This window comes from Camelus bactrianus, chromosome 6, assembly GCF_048773025.1.
Source record: "Camelus bactrianus isolate YW-2024 breed Bactrian camel chromosome 6, ASM4877302v1, whole genome shotgun sequence".
In the NCBI taxonomy this organism is placed as follows: Eukaryota; Metazoa; Chordata; class Mammalia; order Artiodactyla; family Camelidae; genus Camelus; species Camelus bactrianus.
The window spans coordinates 87,083,902-87,104,423 of NC_133544.1; the positions used below are offsets into that span (position 1 = coordinate 87,083,902).

Consider the following 20,522-nt stretch of genomic DNA (forward strand, 5'->3'; position numbering starts at 1 on the left):
TTTCCAAGTTATTGGGTGGCACATTAAAACTTTTATCCTTTTTGGACAAATTAATGAGCAATTTAATTAATAAAATCAGAGAGTAGTGTAAGTGCTATGATAATGAAGTTAAATGAGTGCACAGTAAAATATTCACTAATCCAGCGCATTGCCAAATACCCCTTAATTCTGCTTAACACTAAAAGGGTTTTTGAGCACCATAATGAGATTCCTCTGTCTGCTAATTAATTGACACGCTCCTGAATATTCATATGAGCTAGCACCAATACGTTCCTAATTGCACCGTGGAATAGATCTCAGAGGAAAGTAAATCGCCATAGACTTAATTAAAATAATGTATTCCAGATCCAGGACGGGAAAAGATGAGACATTTGCCTTCGAGGGCGCTAAGAAAGTGGCACCTGGTTGGTGGAGGGGAGAGATATCAAACGTCGGCGCCCAGCCTGAAATAAGCGGCGTGGGACGCGCTGGGAGGGCTTTCGGCTTCTAAAAACAGCAGCTATGCTGGGTCCAAACCCCGCGGCTGGAAGGAGGCCGCGGCTCCCAGGAGCGTCCGTGTTCCTGCCCTACCGGAGGAAGTGGCTGATGGGGCAGAGTCTAGGACCCCGACCCTGGCCAGTGCCCTCTTTCCTCCTGCTGTCTGTCCCCAGGCCCGTCCGAAATGCAGTCTACGGAGGCGCGTAGGTCTCCGTGGTGCCAGGGGAAAGGGAAGATCGTCAGACGGAAAATGTCCGGGAAACTTTTCCCAGAGGTTGTCGAAGCCGCAGCAGCCTCAACTCGCCCAACCCAAATTGCGATCTAAGAGAAGTCGCTGGCACTCTTTGGGGGAGGGCGATAGCTCCGGGGGAGAACACCCGAATCCTGGCGATGCAGTCCTCTCTCTCCCGTCTCCCACCCCCACTGGAACCGCTGCCGTGCCGTCCCAAAACCGCCTGGCTAAGTTCCTGGAGGCAATTTTTCTTTCTTGTCGGGTCCAGTGCGGGAGTGGGGCCGGGGGGCATCCCAGCGGAGCTTTCCTCGGCGGGGAGGAGGGACAGCCGGGATGCAGACCCTAAACTAAGCTCGACGGCAGAGCCATTTTCACCAGAGCCACGCAAGTGAAACAAAACTCTCGTTCCTTGGAAAGACAAGCTCTCCTCCGCCCTCTTTCTTTTGGAAAAAAAAATCACCACAGGTTAGAAACTAAAAAGAGTTTATTTCAAGACATACAAATGCATATTTATTATACACATGTAGGCATTAACAATGTAAATTACACCGCCAGCAGTTGCTGGTTGTTTATTCATTAGATCTTTAGAAAATCTACATTGCCTCCAGACAGCGCGATGATAATGTGAAATACACAAGCAGTTTACATAACCAACTTCGACGTCGAGCTCCGCGCTCCGCGACTCAGTCATCAACAGGTCGCCGGGATCCGGACGTGAAGGAAAACCTAAGTTGCTAATAATTACCGAAGATATGAGGAACCCATGGAGCCTGCGGCTCCCTCTGTCCTTTTGGAAAAGGGTAAGAGATGTGGGGAAAAGGAAGGATCTGACTCAGTCTGTATGGTTCATCTCTTTTACCCTATGTGTAGCTTTCCCCCACCCCCGGAATTAAAGAAAAATAGATGAAAAGAGGATGAATGGACGGAACGGAAAGACCAACAGCCTCCCCAAACTCCGGGTATTCAGAAGAGCCAGTTAAAGATTTTTAATCCAAACCGCTTTGGGGAGAGGGACGGGTAAAGTGAGAGGTTAGAGGTTTTCTTCACCGCCTCCACTGGAAGGAAAGGCAGCCCACCTCAGTTAAAGGAAGCCAACCTCTCCACCAATCAAATCGCTGTGGCCACCACAAACAAGTGGTTATCACTCCGAAGAAAATCACCTGCTGGATCAGCCTTTTTGGAATTAAATTCTCGGTGATGCTGGATTTACCCAAAAGATGGAGAGGAGGAGGCCCTTTAAAGGAGAAATGGCAATGCAGAGTTCATGTTTAAGTACATAAGTATGTACATATAAACATATATCTAACATTCTGTCCTAATAAAAATAATAAATAAATAAGGAGGAAGTGAGGGGTTGTTTACTAGAGTCGCTATGGTGGTGATGAAGGGTGGGGGGCCGGCGAACGACGCCAGCCACAGTTGTTAAGTGCCAAAGTCTCCTAAAAGCTGCACAGATGCGATGAACGGCCGACTTAATGATTTATCCCACTCTCCGGAGTCACCCACTTATTGTGGCCTCCCACTCACCGCTGAGGTGTGCGGGTGATGGAGTTGGGGATACGGGGAGGACGTTTGAGTGTTCTGTTTCCTTCCTCCCTTCCTTCCTTTCTTTCGGTTGGCCCGGCTCGGTACACAAGCAAACGCACCGCGGATCCCGAACACTCTGCATTGCTGGGGAAGCAGCTAGTTTGCTTGCGGATCTAAAATCTGGTGTCCCTACCGCTGTGGAAATTGAAACCAGAGTCTGAGAAAGAAGGGATGAGGGTAGACAGGGAGAGGGAAGAGGGAAGGAGAGAGAAACAGAGGAACGCAGACGGCGGCGTCGGTAAGCCCTCGGGGCAACCTCGTCTGCCCTACAGCTCGTCTGTACACAAGGACTCTCCAAGTGTGAACCAAGTGAGCGCCCGGAGCAGAGTCGGTGCTGAGCAGGAGGGCGCGCGGCGAGGGGTCGGCACCCCGCGCTGGGACCCGCGAAGCGCAGCCCTATCCCAGGTGAGACCCGCCTGAGCGGAAGGACCCCGCCGCCCAGGGGAGGCGAGCGCCGCGCAGCGCTGCAGGCCCCTCCAGGCCCCGCCTCCTAGCTATTCTTAGCTGGGGGAGGCCAGTAAGGATCAGCCGCTTTCTTTCTTTGCCTGCTTTCTTTTTCAAACCCGCTTTGTGGGTGGCAGCTCAGCGGGGGACGAATGGAGACAAAAAAAAAAAAAAAAAAAAGTCCAAACCGGGTGGGGTGGGGGTGGGGGGAGAGAGAGAGGAAAAAGAGAGAAATCAAATAGTTTTAACCATCCCAGGAACATAGTGAGTGATTATATCTAAAGGCTGTTGTGGTCTTCAGCGAACCCGGCTTCTGCCATTAAGAAAACACATACTACACACGTCCACTGGGTTAAGCTCTACTCCTCATCCCTGAACAAACAAAGCAGAAGTGCGGGGTTTGAAGGCTGCAGACCTATAGGTTATCCGGTTTCAAAATAAATTACAACGGGCGAATGCACCAACAAATATTATGGATGCAAGATATTCTTCATTTCAGAGGGCTGCAGTTCCCCCCATAATTGATTTTATTCAAATTTCTCAGCAAAGGACATTTAGTCTACTGTATGGGATTCACCCTAATATTGCTACAATCAATATCTTATATCCTCCCCCTCCCCGGATAACACATTCAAAGGAAGCTAAAACAGTTTTCCCACTTACAGGAAGCTTTGAAACACTTCATAAAGCTAAAAAATTGCCTTCCTGTTTCTGCCTTCCCTAAATCCTTCCTCCAAAATAGTATTTAAGAGTGAACGCCTAGCCAGAGATGCGGACTTCCCCCTACAAATCTGAGCAAACAAGAAATTCTTGACAAAGAAAATTAATATGAAAAGTATAGGGTGATTTCCCTCCCTCCCTTAAAAAAAAAAAAAGACCCTTTGCTCCACCCCGCTATTAAACAAAACACAATACCTTTTTCTGGGTGGTACTGCACAGAAGTTGATTCAGTTTTGACAATGTTGTTTAGCTATCATTTGCTATTTTGAATGAATGGGAGCAATCCCCCCTTTTACAACATTTGTTTCCTATTATGGAGAGGTGCAGCAGTTGAGGGCAGACATGTGAAAGTGGCTGTTTGATTCTCTTTTTCATCCCCCTGACCCTGCTTTTGTCTCTCCTCACCCTGGGAATGTCACGCCTCGCTACTTCACTTTGAGATGCTCGAGAAAGTGGCTTTGTTATTCCCTTTTAGACATACAAGAAATTGTTCTCATTCCCCCCGCTGTAAAAGATACTTCACATCGGGACTCGGTTCACAAGTGCAATGCAATTTGGCTTAGTCCAACCTTTGTTCTGCTTGTACAAATGAGCGAACAGTGCACACATTATACAGTTGATCTACTGCTGTCTTAACCCCAGAGTTAGGGGCTGGGAGAAAAGCAAGTTAATCCCTTCAATACCAAGGTGGCTTTAGCAATATTTCCTCCAATAATAATAATAATAGATTTGAATTGCTTCTTCTATTTCACACAGTGTAGGGCAAAAACTTCTGGGGAGGGTTTAGCAACAACAACAAAAATCCTTCCACCAACCTTTTGCAAATAACTTGGGAGACAAACACATCTGTAGGCTGGGTAATGCCCAATTTAAAGCTATGCAATTGTTAGTACAAAGGAAGGACTGGATTTGGAAAATCAGGCTTTAAAGCCTTGAAATCTCAGAGCAAACCACTGCCAGCAAAGACCAAATGGTATTGAGTAAACCAATTCCAAAGAGAGGGCATTATGGTGAGCAGGGCAAGAGTTGTTTTCACAGGCATTGAAATTGCCTGCTCGCTTTGGGTGGGGGTTGGCCCTTCTTGGGGATAGTGTCAAGCAGACCAGCACCAACCCCTGGCTACTGTTTTTTTGCTGCTTGAGATGGAGGGAAAACTGAGCCTTCTACACTCTCCAAACTGCAGAGCTGCTTGGGAAATACTTCTAAAATGTGTGGGGGTGTTGCCATGCCCTTTTTCCCCACCCCAAGGAAACCACATTTTTTTTTTTGGTGGGGGAAGTAATTAGGGTTGTATGTATGTATTTTTAACGGAGGTACTGGGGATTGAACCTAGGACCCTGTGCAAGCTAAGCATGAGCCCTACCACTGAGCTCTATCCTCCCCCAAAACAGATTTTTAATGCAGGCACTCCAGCCATAGTCAGAGGCCTTACCCACTGCTAGGCAGCAGGGACTCAGGAGGGGACACCTCTGAATTTGAACCCCCCAGTTTGAATGGGGGTGAAGAGTGAGCAGGAAGTGGAGGCTCTTGCAAGACTGAAGGGGAGCGGAGATAACTGATTTTGAGATCCATCAAAAGTTTCTTTCAGCCTCCTTGATACGAGTTAAGGTCCAAACCCCATGTAGCTCAGTCACCAACCAATGAAATACATGGCTTCAAAGTTCCCTGGCAGACATTCTTTGCCACTAGTTGGAAAAACAGGTGTACTCCTCCGCTGCGTGGTGCTGGGGGTGAGGTTGGGGAGCGTAGGCGAATGGGGGGCGGGGCGGAGAGGGCGCGGAGTCTTTTCACTGCCAGTTGGCCCTTGGCACCAGAGCGCAAAGCATGTCCCCTCCCCCGCATCTCTTCCTCAAGTAGTTTAATTTCCCACCCGACTCGGTCGAAGTGGCCAGGCAGTGTGGGTTCAAACTCTCGGGGGCAGGCGTGGGAGAGCCATGGCCAATAGATTTCCCCTGACTCGGCGCCCAACTGGGTCTCCAGGGTCCGACTCTACCTCCTTCTGCCCCAAGTTGAGCGAACTTATTGAGAGGGGGTCCCTATGGTCCCCAAATGCAGAACATTAGGGCCAGGCTGTGCCATGAGAAGGTGCTGGTGGTGCGGACGCACAGATTCCGAGGACAGTCTCCAGGACACTCAGGGGGACATTTTTTTTTTAATTGATCGTTGGCAGGCTGAGGGAGTTTGCTTTAGTGTTGAATAACCCAGGAACAAAATCCTTTTGAAAGGAAAGCTAAGTCGTTTCACGCCACCAAAGTGCAGATTTGGTGAAGACTGTCTAATGGAGCAAGGTGCGTCAGCGCGGGTTCCCAGAGAGCGGAGAACCTGGGCACCTGCGGAACCCGCGGTAGGCGGCCTGGAAAGGTGGGGAGGTCCCAAACCTGACATCTGTGCTCAGCACCAGCCCGTGACCTTCCCTCCATTGCCCCCACACTTTTAATGCCAGATTTGTAAAAATGCTGGAAAAAGTGGAAGAGAGGGAGAAAAAGTGAAGCGCAGGGGACTGAGGGACAGAAGGGCATTAGGAAAGAGGAAAGGAGAGAGAGCGGAGACTCAGACCAGCGGGGGATGGGGGCAGGGGGAGGGCGCGGAGAGACTGAAGGAGAGGGGGGTAGGACTCCCAGAGTGAAAGGAGGAGGAGAAGGGGGCCAAAGAAGGCTTAGCCCAAGCGCTCCAGGCAGCGCGGAGTTCACTTTCCAAGCCCAGAAGGCGAGTATTGTTTTTGGCGCCTAGGAAACCTTCGGAAGTTGCCGGGTACTTTCCTCCACCTCCCGTCGGTGTTTGGTAAATATTAACAAACCGGGGCGCGTTACTTTCTGGAGTGCGGATGGAGGGGCTGTCCTGGGCTCGCGATAGTTCTCCTCTCCTAGAGCCTCCGCCCCCAGCCCCACCGTTCACGCACACACACACCTGCTTGACAACAGAAGGAATCAAAATCAATATTGTATTTGTCACCCCTCTGTCTCCTTTTTACTCCCTCGGCAGCCCGGGTGCCACTGAAGCGAATTGTGGATTTATGGAGGGAAATTAGCATAAATTATTACGAAATCTGTAGCCGTGTGTGGTCCAGCTTGTGGGAAAAGAGGCTATTGCGAACTCTCCAAGCAGAAAGGTGGTCGTTGGTGGACTCCGCGGAGGGGATGAATGGCTATTGCACGAAAGAGATTTCCATTCGGTTTGCACATGGGTATAATTGACTTATGTGTATTTTATACAGTTTTCCCAACAACTCCCTAAGCCTCCGGGTCGGATGTGCCCCCACCCCAAAGCTGTTTGCTTTGGGTTCTCTACAATAGACTGATGCACTTTTCAGGATTTTGAAAAGTGGTCCTTCCCTCCTCCTCTTCATAATACCAGTTTTAAAACGCTGTAAATACCATGCAAATCACCCCCCCCTTCCCTTGGGCTTTGTAGATCTTCAGTAGGAACTAAGATACATTTTTATACCAAAGTACAATTTTTAAATGTGTATTTCACAACTCCTCCCCCACCCAAGGCAAACTTGTGCTATTAGGTTCAATTTCCTTAATTACCCGTGGGCAAGGGCAATGTGCCTCCCCTCCCATCTTTACCATAGCCAAAGTTTGAAGATTCCTATTTGTGTCCTCTCATGTCCCAAAACTGGTGGTGACAACTTTCCCAGGGAGATGGACAAAGATTTCCAACTTTTTTTTTAACCCAAACGTTTCCACTGTTTGAATTTAGTTAATCTTCTGTTTACTCGTAGCAATGATTTCGACAGCCATACAAAGGCCCTTTGCAAGGCAACAAAATGCCAATGGTTTAAATAAGAAATCATTTCTCTCTCCCCGTCTCCCACCCTCAAGGTGCGCGGAAGCGCGCAAGCGCGGGTACGCGCACACACCAGACAGAAAAGAATCTTCCTGGCTATCACAGGAGGAACAGAGATTTTTCACTCCTACTGGTCCATATCCCGAATCCAACCCCTCTTAAGACTTAATCTATGTTTCTATATTTATGTACATATTTGCTAAGGGGATCCTAAAAATCCTTGAGGGGTTCGATGCTATTACCTCTCCTTCCCAGGAAGACTCCTGCCTCGCCCAGGGGAGCACCCTCTGTTTTGTACCTCTGAGGCTAGCTGCCTTCTGGAGCAGGAAAGCTATGGACCAACGCCTTTCTGTCTGGGAAACACAAGCCCTCCCTACTAGTCTTCAGGGGTTCCTCAAGCTACTGAGCTCCCCAGCTCCTCCCATCTCAGGACCCTGGAGCCTAACCCAGGCGTGCCAAGTAATCCCCACCTCCCAGACGCCGCACCTTGTTAGGAGCTGAAGCGCGCGCAGCCCTGGCTAGTACCACTGCCTCCAGCTAAAGCTCGGATGAGGTTCCTCCCGGGTCCAACTGGTTTATCCGCGTAGGAGTTATCTGCCCTTCTCCAGTCGTGCCCCGAGAAGACAGGTCAGCGTCCCTCCCCCACCTCTTCGCCCTCACCTCCTCCTCCTCCTGGTTATTTTTTCCCCGAATTAAGACAGTGACATTATTCTTTTCTTCAAGCACTTCTGTTAATATTGAAAAACGTGCGCGTGCATCTCAAGCGAGGCAGCCCAGACACGAGGGCCATTTCAATATTAATGAAATTGTTTAATCTCCTAAATTCATCGTGTTTAAGTTACGTTTTGGTGAGTTATTGACCACCTCGGAAACTGTGGTTAATGGAGGGTGTGTGTGTGGGGTGTGTGTGTGTGTGCGTGCGTGCGTGTGCGTGCGTGCGAGTTGAAAGATCTTTTAATGCTAACCTAACCACACACAGCTCCACTAATAATGCTCTAATACCACTAAAAGTGTCAAAATTCACACCCAGAAATCTGCCACCATGTCCTCCTCCTGGAAAAAAAGAAGTTCTCACATTTCCGGACTGAAGATGATTCAGTGTGGGCTGCAGGTACTCAGTTTTTAACAATGATGTAGAAGGAATTTCTCTGAGAAACCATAAAGGTCGGAGAATGTGCAGAAACCAGTGGAAACGCCCAGCGTCTACCCTTACAGACTGCCTGCTTGCAGGCAGGGTTGACTCACTATTTCATTGCAATTTGATGATGACGACAACGATAATAATAACAACAACAACAATAATAATTCATTGAACCTCCGGAGACAAATCCAAACCGAAGGGGAATCAGCTGCCCACACCAGACAAGGTGACCCCAGGCACATTCCTGCCCACTTTTCTCTCCAAAAAAGGAAAACCCGTTGGTTTTTTGCAAATCTAGAAAGTATTGCTGTTTTAGTGGGGCCACAGGCAGCTTTTGCTGGGCCCTCTTAACCCCAAATAACTTCTCTCTATGCAAAAAAAAGGAAAAAAAGAAAAAAGGCAGGGAGGAAAGTTCCGGCTGTAAAATGCAAACTTCCAGGCAACGCCTAACCCCTCCAGTTTCAAACCACCTGGGGAAAGCGAGAGACCCTGTTTGTGTGTCAAACAAAATCAGGCCCTCCCCAGGTCCACACAACGTCTACCCCAACAGTCCCAGAGCCTTCTTCCTGTAGCTAGCCAAATTCCTGGAGGACTTTTTTAAGTGAACATCTTGCCTATTTGCCCAGAAACGCTATTTAAATTTTTTAAATTTGGCCAATACACTTAGATTCAAAATGGGCTCTTACACGGGGTTGTCCGATTGTTTTTTGGTATTTCAAAACCCCATCACTTAAAGCTACACACCCACTGTGCAGAGCTAAGGCAGCCGCCTAGGAAGGTCAGATCAAACTTTGACCTGCCTCTTGGAGGACTGGGGGAAGGGTGTATTTTCATTACAATAACCCATGCAATCAGCCCCGGGTAATGCCAAGCGCAGGAAAAGGGTCTGCTTCTGAGGAAAGCCGTGCCTGAAGTTAGCTAACAATACAAACCCGATACATTGCAGAGGAAACAAAATACCCCAGCCAAGCAATTTCCACATCATCTGCGCGGCAGCTCGGTCTGTGAACGTCAGTGGTTGCCTGAATCCCTGCTCCGCGGCCGCCGCCTCCTCATACCTTCACACCGCGCACCCAGGCCAGCGCGTTCCGCTCCCCGCCGGCGGCCGAGGCTCTTCCCCCTCGCCCAGTCTTGAGCTGGAAGTGATTCCTATTGGCCAAGGTGTCCATGTAAATAGGTGTGAAAGAAACCGGAGCTGGCCCGGCTCGCCCCTCTCGCGCAGTCCCCTCCCTCTGCAGCCCCCGCTCCCCCTCCTCCTCCTCCTCCCAAGGCGATTGTCATATGATAGCTAAGAAGTGGCACATTAATGAAGCGCCGCTACAGGGGTCTTTTCTGTTCCTGTCACCGCTTAAAACTATCAGATGGTTCGAGAGAGGACATGGAGGCAGCCACCTAGCTCAGCAGAGCTGCGGAGCCCACAGCAGCGCCCTCCGGAGCCCCGAGGCCGCCGCTGCCGCTGCCACCGTCCGCGCTGGGACTCCGCAGCCGGGCTCGGCCGCCCGCGGAGCGCACCGCCAGAAGCGCCGCGAAGTGGGCGGCGCGGGGCGCTGCGGGACCGAGCCGCTGAGCTCAGAGACGTGCAGAGCCCAGTCGAGCTGGGACACGGCGCGCCGGGAGGGACGCGGCGAGGAGCAGCGCTATACCGGATGCGGACGCGCAACTTGGGGCAACTTTAAGGTGAGCCGCTCTCGGTTGCATCCCTGCCCCTCGTCCCCGCTCCAGGTCCAGGCTTACTTCCAGGCTACCCTCGCGCCATTCGCTAGCTTCCCCTCTCGCGCCCCCTGGCCGCGCCCCACTCGACCCTGAAAGTTGCTGGCTACAGAGCTCGGGCGCTGGCTGATCCAGCGCCGCAGCCCGTACTCGCCACTCCCGAAGTCTATACTGGGCCTGGCTGACCTAGCGCTATCTGTATGTGCATCCACTTCCTCCTCTATTATCTTCCCCCTTTCCCAGATCCGAGCAGGCCCGTGCGGACCCAGAGCTAGAAGAGGGCAAAGAAGAAGATGCCTCGGCCCGGCCGTAACACGTACAGTGACCAGAAGCCGCCCTATTCGTACATCTCGCTGACCGCCATGGCCATCCAGAGCTCGCCCGAGAAGATGCTGCCGTTGAGCGAGATCTACAAGTTCATCATGGACCGCTTCCCCTACTACCGGGAGAACACGCAGCGCTGGCAGAACAGCCTGCGCCACAACCTCTCCTTCAACGACTGCTTTATCAAGATTCCGCGGCGGCCAGACCAGCCCGGCAAGGGCAGCTTCTGGGCGCTGCATCCCAGCTGCGGGGACATGTTCGAGAACGGCAGCTTCCTGAGGCGCCGCAAGCGCTTCAAGGTGCTCAAGTCGGACCACCTGGCGCCCAGCAAGCCCGCCGACGCTGCGCAGTACCTGCAGCAGCAAGCCAAGCTGCGCCTCAGCGCCCTGGCAGCCTCCGGGACGCACCTGCCCCAGATGCCCACCGCCGCCTACAACCTGGGCGGCGTGGCGCAGCCCTCGGGCTTCAAGCATCCCTTCGCCATCGAGAATATCATAGCGCGCGAATACAAAATGCCTGGGGGGCTGGCCTTCTCCGCCATGCAGCCGGTGCCTGCTGCCTATCCACTCCCCAACCAGTTGACTACCATGGGCAGCTCGCTGGGCACTGGTTGGCCACACGTGTACGGTTCCGCAGGCATGATCGATTCGGCCACCCCCATCTCCATGGCTAGTGGCGATTACAGCGCCTACGGCGTGCCACTGAAGCCTCTGTGCCACGCAGCGGGTCAGACGCTGCCCGCCATCCCCGTGCCCATCAAGCCCACGCCGGCCGCAGTGCCCGCGCTGCCCGCGCTGCCGGCGCCCATCCCCACCTTGCTCTCGAACTCGCCACCCTCGCTCAGCCCCACATCCTCTCAAACAGCCACCAGCCAAAGCAGCCCCGCCACTCCCAGCGAAACGCTCACCAGCCCGGCCTCCGCCTTGCACTCAGTTGCGGTGCACTGACCCGCAGAGGCCGGCGCCCCTTCTTGTTCCCCTCCCCGCCAGCTCACTCGCCTTCCCTGGCTCCCAGTCCTGCCCTCCCCGACCCAGGACCGCCACCTTAACTTGTCCATTTCACCTTAGGCCTACCCTCTCTCCCCCATGAGAACTTTGTTTCAGGCCCAGGAGACAAAACACAAACTTTTAGATGGGCCTGAAGGCGCGTGGGAGCTGTCCTCGTCCCCAAGAGGGGAACGCAGGGGGCACCTGAGCCCAGTCGTCCCATTCCCGGGGCCCCCGAAACCCCCTCCCACTGAAGAAGCATGGGAAGTCCTGCCTCCCGGCGTCTCGGAGAGGAGCGCGTCTTTGCTCGGCCCGGATCTGCGGGGCTCCGGCCACGGCCAGTTAAGTTTCAAGCCCAGAGAAACCACCTCAGAGGCTTCCTCGAACAGATCTTCCCTGAGGGCTGCAGCCGCACAGCGGAGGGCCAGATCTCTGTTTATGTCTTGGAAATCTGCCGCGAAAAGGGACCGCTAATCTTCCCACCCTACTCGCCTCCGCCCATCCGCCAGGGGCTGGGCGGACCACAGCTTCCCGGAGTACCGGCCCTGCCTCCCCGGCTTCTGCGGAGGGTTTTTTTTTTTTTTTTTTTTTTTCTTCTTCTTTCTTTTTTCTTTTTTTGGTTTTTTTTTTTTTTTTTTTTTGTATTGGGTTTTGTTTCCTGCCAGAGGCTCCAAGGCGCTGGGAGTTGAGGGGAGAGACTACCAAGCTGGGAAGGGGACGTTTGTTCTCCATACAAGCAAAACAAAACTAAAAGTAACCTTGTATGTTTACAAAGCGCCCGGTAAAACGTAAACAGTGAACTTGAATCTGTATTGCTTGGCGGGCGAGCGGGCAAAGCCCACTTCACAAGTACCTGTTGTAATGTGAATGTTTACTCTGCATTTCTGGCCAGGTTTAGGGGAGGGAAGGGGGGATGGGAATGTTAACTTTCCGATTACTTAGAGACCTTTTTAGCTATTTATTTTATTGTTGTAAGGGGAGGGGGAAGAAAGAAAGAAAAAAGAAAGAAAATGAAGTAAGTCCAAACTAAGAAAGCATCACGGGCAACCCTAGAAGAACTTGGAGAAGCTGACTGGTAACATGAAGGAGGTGTCACCGGATAGGTCTCCCATGGACAAGTCTTTCTGTTTGCTACAAGAACTTTTCCAAGAAGCTAAAGGGCTGCAAAGAGATGTAAATGCTTGTGAATAGGAATGATTATACACTGTGTAAAATGCACTTTTGTTTGCTATATTCCTTTAGAGTCTTAGGTAATTTGCTGGAAAACGAACTGTTGTTCTGGTGTGACCTGCTTAAGTTAAAAAAAAAAGTTGTAGTGTCATCAGAGCTGTACAATTTTTACCTTTCATTTTTTCTCCCTCCCTGTACAGAATTAGCATGGCATTTTAAATATTGGTGTTCTTGTTCCAAGCATGCCTGTTTTAAGACAAAGAATTTAAAAAAAAAAGGTGTCTACATTAAATTATGATCCTAGTCCAAATAATATTTTCTCATTAAAATATGTAAAGTCAAGTTTTAGTTTCGTGTGTTTTTGAAGAGTTGCTACAAACAGTAATTTTACAAAAGATGGATGTCATGCTTCTCTAAGCATGCTTTCTGCGATTCATGGTCTGAGTAGTTTGTCTTTTTCATGGCTTATTTTTAAAACAAACTTCCTCTTATGCACTTGCAGACGGGAGAAATTATTCAGATGGCCTCCTGAAGCTATCTACACAGGGAGAAAGATGAAACGAACAATTTCTAGTACAGATTAGGTGCACAGGTGTAGTACTGATAGAAAAACTGTTCATGAGAAAACAGTACTTTATATGTATTTTGTCTATCTTAAAATATACCTTTTACAAAATATACAGCACTTATATAAATCTAAGACTTCTGTAGAAATCAGGTAGAGTCCATATGGAGATATAAAATGTAAAAGCAAACTTGCTTACTGAATACTTATATTCTTATACATCTTACATTCATTTCTCTGCTCCTTTAAATTATTGCAGTCATTGAAATTTTCTTTTCCAAAGTTACCTCAAAGTTCACCTTGCCTGTCAAGAAACCTGTTCACTTTGAATTGAACAGATTTCTCTTTACTCCTTCATAGGGGAAAATAATGCTTGGTGCATTTATTTTAAAGAAGTGGATGAAGTCACTTTAAATCTAGACTCTAAGTATTTGCTTTTCTTCAGATTTTTGCAGAGAATTAAAATCTGCCAAGAATGCATGGCTGAAAGCCAACTGAGATTTTATTGAAAGGGTCACAATATTTCTAGAGTGAGATGTGTATTCAACTAATGAAGTTACAAGACAAAGAAAAAACTTAAATGGTGATTAACACTTTACTGTGTAAAATGATTAAACAAGAGACCCTTCTGAGACAGAGAAACCCACAGAGAAATCCTGATCGCTATATGCCACGAAGAGAACCTTAGCACCTGCGACCCTTATATGTTTAGGGGGTTATCTGAAAAAAAAAATTTAGGATTAATGCAAAGGGTAATTAATCCTGTTGTGACCATTTTTTTTTTTTTAAAAAAAAGGAAGGATCCCACACACAGCCAAAAAAAAAAAAAAAGGTGGAAAATAAATGAATCATTGGACTGATTAAAATGCATGAAGCCACTAAAGCTCGTCAGACAAGGGACAACTAAACTCATTCATCAAGCCCAATTCACAATTATATCAACACGATCAGCTAAAGAAAGCCTGGAAAACTTATCCACCCTGGGCCAGGAAACTCTTGAAACTTTGTTCTCAACCAGAAATCATCTACATTTTAAAAAACGAAATACCCTTTCATCACTTCCTGCAAAATAAAATTAAAGCCATCTCTGGAATATTCTAATCTCCTTGAATTCACTAAGACTGAATTTGAACTGGGAATGAAGGAAGCATAAAGGGCTAACACGGGGCCTCAGACATTTTATAAATTATCAGCTGAGATACTCAGGTAAAATATTCTTCCTATAATAGGCAGGAGAATTCAGAGGTAAGTGATGTGTTCATGCACACATTTAATAAATGGAGGTAAATAAGATGCAGAGCCTACTTCTGATTTTTAGAAAAGGAGTGATTTCAACTCCGTATTTGAAAATGTGCTTTTCAGCTGGTAAGTTCGTCATGGTGTATTGCAAAGAATGAAATAACTTGGGCATTGTGAGCCCTCCTTTCACCACTGCAGGCATCTTTTCTCAGACAGAGTTGAATGAGTAAAGTAAAAAATCCATTGATGATATGTTGACCTTGATCAGAAATCCAAAGGCAGCCCAAACACACATGCCTCCACCCCAATCCATCCCCAGCTTTGAGACTTGCACCCGGTTTAGCTGAAGTACCCCACAAATAAGGAAGTTTATAACTATGATACCTTCAATGGCTCTCTTTGTCATGTTAAATCTTTTCACCTGGCTCAAGTCCAAAGTCAATACACACAGCTTTAAAATAAAACTGGGAGAGACAACACCATGCAGTGAGGTGTATGTTCCGGGTCTTATCCTGAGAATGGACTTCAGTTAGTTTATTTTCTATTTTGTAAATTTGGGCAGTATTGATTTTTTTTTTAATTTAGGTTTTTGATTTGGAAACTTGGCTATTCTGTTACTTTTGGTCTTTAACATGCTTCTGTGCTTGACTCTGTTTTCAAATGGCTTTCTCTGTGATTTGGGGAAATGCTTCCACAATGGATGAGTTTTGTGCAGAAGTTCTCACTTGTTCTTATTGCCTGGGTTGGGGTTTTTGAGCAGCCTGAAGACTAGCAGGAGCGGTGCTAGTGAATGATCCTCAGAACGGCTTAAATATTACAGAAGCAAGTTTAATTCCTCTAAAACAGATGAGAACATTGAATGTCTTGGAAGCAGAAATCTGGCCAGATGCTCAAGTGGGACGAAGTTGGTAGGTGGGAGGGAGAAAGAATCCAGTGGAGTGCTGCTTCTTCTTTTTTTTTTTTAATTGAAGTATAGTTGATTTATAATGTTGTGTTAATTTCTGGTGTACAGCATAGTGATTCAGTTATACATATATATTCTTTCTTCTATTCTTTTTCATTATAGGTTTTACAGGATATTAAATATAGTTCCCTGTGGTGTAGAGTAGGACCTTGTTGTGTAAGAATCCAATGGAGTGCTTCTAACAGAAGGTTTTACATTAGTTTATGCAAGGCTTGGGAGGAATGTTGAGGGGTGGTTTATACTTTTGCAAATGGAAACTCCCTCTGCAAAAGATATCCATTTAAGAAATGGCAATCAATTAAAAAAAAAAAGAAAAATGGCAAGGATCAGGATGTGTTCTCTAATTCTTAATATAAATGTCAATTAATTTTTCTTCTCCTAAAGCCACAGATGCACAGAGATACTCAAACAAAAACAAAACAAAAACAATCCAACCCACCGGCTGTGAAGCCTCAAAGGGGATGCATTTGTTTCGTTTAAACTAACAACAAATTATCTAATTAATATGTTTCAATTACAGCATGAAAGGCACAGCCCCTGGACCGCCTGCCGTGGGGGCACAATGGCCCCAGAGCCCACTCTAGGAATTTACAATAACTTCACATCTGTTTCTTTATTTCGCACTTTTGGAGTCTAAAACTCCTCTCAAGATCACTTCAAACCACGGCCGGAGTTATGAAATATGTCCCGGTGTTAAAGGGGTACCAAACTTTGCCCACGGATGCTTCATTTGCAAGCAAAAAAGTGAAAGCCCATTGAAGAGCATTAAACAAATATATTAGAATTCTGTCACTTTATGCAATTGAGTAGATCAAATGAAGGGTCCCGGCCACTTCATTCACTCTCATTCACTCGAATAGAAAATGCAAAGAATAGCAACCCGAGACTGGGCCACCGATGTAGATTTAGCTCCTTTTTACTGGGAGACAAAAAGGCTGAATTTTCACAAACACATTGCTGACTCGGGGACTAGGAAACCGGCACTGGAACCCCTTTGGAATTTAAATTCATTTTATCTTCCTCTCTCTTTGCGGGGATCTGTTTGCACTACAGTGCAAGATGCAGCAGGCATCCTCTGGCTTCTGAAAAAATGGGGGAGGGGAAGAAAGGGAGTTGGGGTGGGCTCTGTGGCCTCAGGATTCTCAAGGAGCTCTTGGTGGTCAACTTACACTCAGGTCTGAGATAATAACTTTGATTTAAGCAAATCTTGACCTACCTCAATATAAACATCATTATATCACACACCTCTCCTAGTCTCTTCCCTCCTTGCTTGGCATGGATTACGCAAATAGCTGGTTTTCAAAGACCAAATTCACATCTGGGTCATCCAGTTTTCTTCTTTCAACTACTCTCTGGTCATTGGTGTCACAACAGACTTGAAAGCTGAGCTTTCAACCTCACCTGCTCAATACTGTTCTCTTCCTCTGTCTCCATCTCTCATATGCACATGTGCACACATACACACCGCATTCTGATCGCTACCCTGTCTGAGCACTGTGATTGTAAATTTGTTATGTAAAGAGCAGGAGACAGAGACATTCTTTGGTTAGAATTTCCAAGTCAGAATCCTCTTACATTTTCATTTCCTACTCTCAGGGGGGAAAAGAACAAGCCACATGTGTCCACGGTAATTGAGATAACCTTGTGGCGATACTTCTGTCCTGTACCTTCGATGGTTGACGCTGTTGTTTGGTGAACTCGATAAGATTGTTACTGTCGACAACATCTTAGAAAGCTTACAGTGACTGTGAGGGCTGCTTCTAGAGACAGCAGGGAAAGATAAAGCGGCAGACTTAGCTTCTGGGGTGGGAGAGCAGAGAAATAAACCAGTTTTCCTCAAACTTGAAGTCTAAATGAGATCTGATCTGAAGAAGGAAGTACGTGGAGAATTTTATATTGTATTTTAAAATTTGCCTGGTATTTTTTCCAGGTACATCAAAACCTTGCATGTTTTTCATTTTAACTTCAACATTTGTAAGGTCATATTTGACACTAGTCTTCTTTTAATTCGTGGGATTAGTGTCTGGAGCTGGGGACAGGAAGTAGCTCAGAACTACAGATACAAAAAAGATACTGAAGAAACAGCTGGTTGTTTTACAACCGCAAGCTATTAAACTCACCAGAACTAACAATAAACAACAAAATAATCAGAATTATAAAATAATCAGAAATTATCCATGAAAAATTGTAGTTGGCTAAATAAAACCTTCCTTGGAAGATGTTCCTTCCAAAAGTTTTCAAGATTATATGGACAAAGCATTCTTTGGAGGCAGCCTCCTTTTGCCTGTGTCTGCAAATCACTGATGTCAAATCAGTTGCAAGCTTTTGAAGGAACAAACTCGGAGCATTAATTAGAGCAGATTAAGCTCACAGAGAAAAACCATTCTTTAAGTATCTATTGTTTGGAGACATTGTGATTCTGATTCATGCTTCACAGCCTGTATATTTTTATTTACTCAGTTAATTTCTTCCCCAGAGTGTTCCCTGTTGACTGGGTTTATTAAGGTACACAGTGCAGAAAGAATTGTTGGTTTGCAGAAATAATTGTTTCCAAACTCTGCCTTTGCTATAGATTTCTCTCCCTTCTTTCTGAAATACAATGCATTGGTCCAATGATTCCAGCATATAGTTGCATACAGAGAAATTGTTCAATAAAGGATCTTAATTTTGTGCCACTTAGAGAAAGCTTAGTATTTATTAAGTAGTATCTAGAGTGTTTTACATTAATTAGAGCAGCTCCTTGGAGAGACATTACAGCCAAGAATGGTTTCACACAACAGGAAAACTCTGAGCATCTCAACTCCCCCACTAGATCTGCCACAGTGAAACACAAAGCTGCAAGTGTCTGCTCACTCGGAAATACCAACATATATTTTATTTATCTACATATGTTCGATAGACAGACTGAAGTTCTCTGTACAACAATAAAATGATCACTGAAAAGTTCCCTGTCAACCTGGGTGCCACGATATTTAGGTCAGACACAAAACAACAACAACCTGAAATGATGGTCTGTCTCAAGATTCCTGATACGATTTCATGCCAGGAAAAACAAAAACAAAAACAAAAACAAAACTGACAAATGATTATCTGACCCTCCCATGTTCACTGGGTAAGTCAGTCTGAATCAAATATTTCTGTGACTGCCTGGAACATGCTAACAGTTCTCGTCCTTGTGTGTGTGTTGGTGGGTAGGGAGGGAGCTGGGGAGAGTAGGAAAGACAGGCAAGGATGAAATTTTATGACTCTCAGATTAGTCCAGATGGTATACACATGCAGTGACTCCTGTCCCCAACACAGAAGAACTGACTGCATGAATGGGAGTTCTAAAAACAGTCCTGTTCCTTTAGTTTAGGTAAAGAGGCTACACCTTTGTCCAGGTGTCAGTAAATGAGAGTACTGCCTGTAGGTTCCAGCCGTGATACTGTTTGTACAATTTAAACACGTGAAACGCATCTGAATTTACTTGTGGATGCTACTGGTTTTAATAAAAGGAGAATCCCTCCCATGAAACAAGAAAGTGAAAATGATTAACTTTGACATAGAAATATAAAGAGCAATTTGATTAATTATATTGCTAATTATTCTTTACTGTGCAGCCAAACATTATCCAATTCTTAAAATGACAGATGCCGAATAAATCTTATAAAATAATCATTTGGAGTTTCACTGCAATGAGAAATTTTGGAGTTTATGGAGAGATTTATATTGATTATTAAATATATATTTGGTTTTGTTCTATTCTATTTCATTTAGAAATTTAATTTTTACTGTAAATGTATTACAACTATGTAATAAAACTGTTTTCCTATATTTTCCTATGCGTATTTTAAAAGAATCAATTTCTCTTTTCAGTATTTTCCATAATTATAATCAGTATACATGTATTTGTATATCCTGCTTTTCCCTAGGATTATATCACAAGTATTTCTCATGTTTCCCCATGTTTTCATAACATGGGAATACACACTTTTCATAACCATAGATATTAATGCTTGTATAGCCTGTCAACTGAATTCCCCTGGTTGAGGCATTTTGAATGTTTCTAGATTTTGTTTGCTTTCTGGTTTGTTTTGCTAATTTTACAAAGACTGTTGCAGTGAACATCTTTTATACATAATTAAACACTGTTTCCAGTGATGTGAAATACGTTAACATTGGCACGTGGACTTCCCTAACAGCTCCCTGCAAATTCAATATTGTAACTTAATTTAGGATCCCACTTTAGGTCTTACATTTCCATAGCTCTCTGCCCTCAACCCAGAGCAATACTGCTGGACTTACAATCATAAAGACGTCGAATGTTAGAGCTGGAAATATCCTGAGAGATTCCAGGTAAACCAATTATTTTATTTGGAGAATCACATTGATATACCTCTTTATCTACATCCAAATCATTTAACAACACCAAAGCCAAGGTCTGAAAGTAAAACAAAAGTTCAGTCTTCTCACCCATGCCAGACCAACAGAACAAAAAAAATCAGAAATCACAAATGTACTGAAATTGTCAAATTGAAGGCTTTTTTTAACCTGATAACAAAATCTCACCTCACTGTAAGGCAATTTACAAAGCAGGACAAGCTGCAGCCTTTTTAAGAGGGAGTCTTGGGTAGTTTGTCAACTGGAGGGAATGGTCACTGCTCAGTCCCAGGTCTAAAGAGAAAGGGATCCATCCTTATGTCTGAACCATTTCTTGAGTCTATGATACCCTCGCGACACTGAAAACAAGTGGTCTTCCAGACAGAGTCTAGAGGGTCCAGGCTCACAGCAGGTGTTACTACCTCCTTTCTTTGGCTGCTGAGATGTTAATTCTCAAGATGGGAGACGGCAGGAGGGGCCCTGGGGTGGGGATGGCCAAAATGGGCCAGGAACCTGAGCTTCAGATTTTGTCTCATTATTGCAACATTTTGTATCAACCTTTCTTCTATGACACTTTCACGTCTGATTCCCTGACTCCAGGTTCTGGAGCTCTTATTTATTTTAGTAAGTGGCTTAACACTATGTGACACACGACACAGGTATCAATCAGGGATTTGTTTGAAGAATAGCCTGGTGCAGACCCAGAGAGAAGAACAAGCAGGAAAAGTGCCATCACTAGTGGCTAAGGTTGACATCATACTCTGAATTGGAATTGGTGTTTTTTGGTAGGAAAAAAAAAAAGTCATGAAACCAAA

The 20,522-nt window shown here is 46.2% G+C and overlaps 1 protein-coding gene across 1 annotated transcript; it reads left to right on the forward strand.

The window, feature by feature from the left end:
• The first annotated feature begins 10,063 nt into the window (after positions 1-10,063).
• On the forward strand, positions 10,064-11,957 carry FOXB1 (forkhead box B1). Its single transcript, XM_010969431.3, has one exon. The coding sequence runs from the start codon at positions 10,394-10,396 to the stop codon at positions 11,369-11,371; it is 978 nt and encodes a 325-aa protein (XP_010967733.2). The 5' UTR covers positions 10,064-10,393; the 3' UTR covers positions 11,372-11,957.
• Positions 11,958-20,522: the final 8,565 nt, after the last annotated feature.

Bases quoted from the DNA above. Each gene is read 5' to 3' on its own strand.
- FOXB1 (XM_010969431.3), top strand. From the start codon at position 10,394: ATGCCTCGGCCCGGCCGTAACACGTACAGTGACCAGAAGCCGCCCTAT.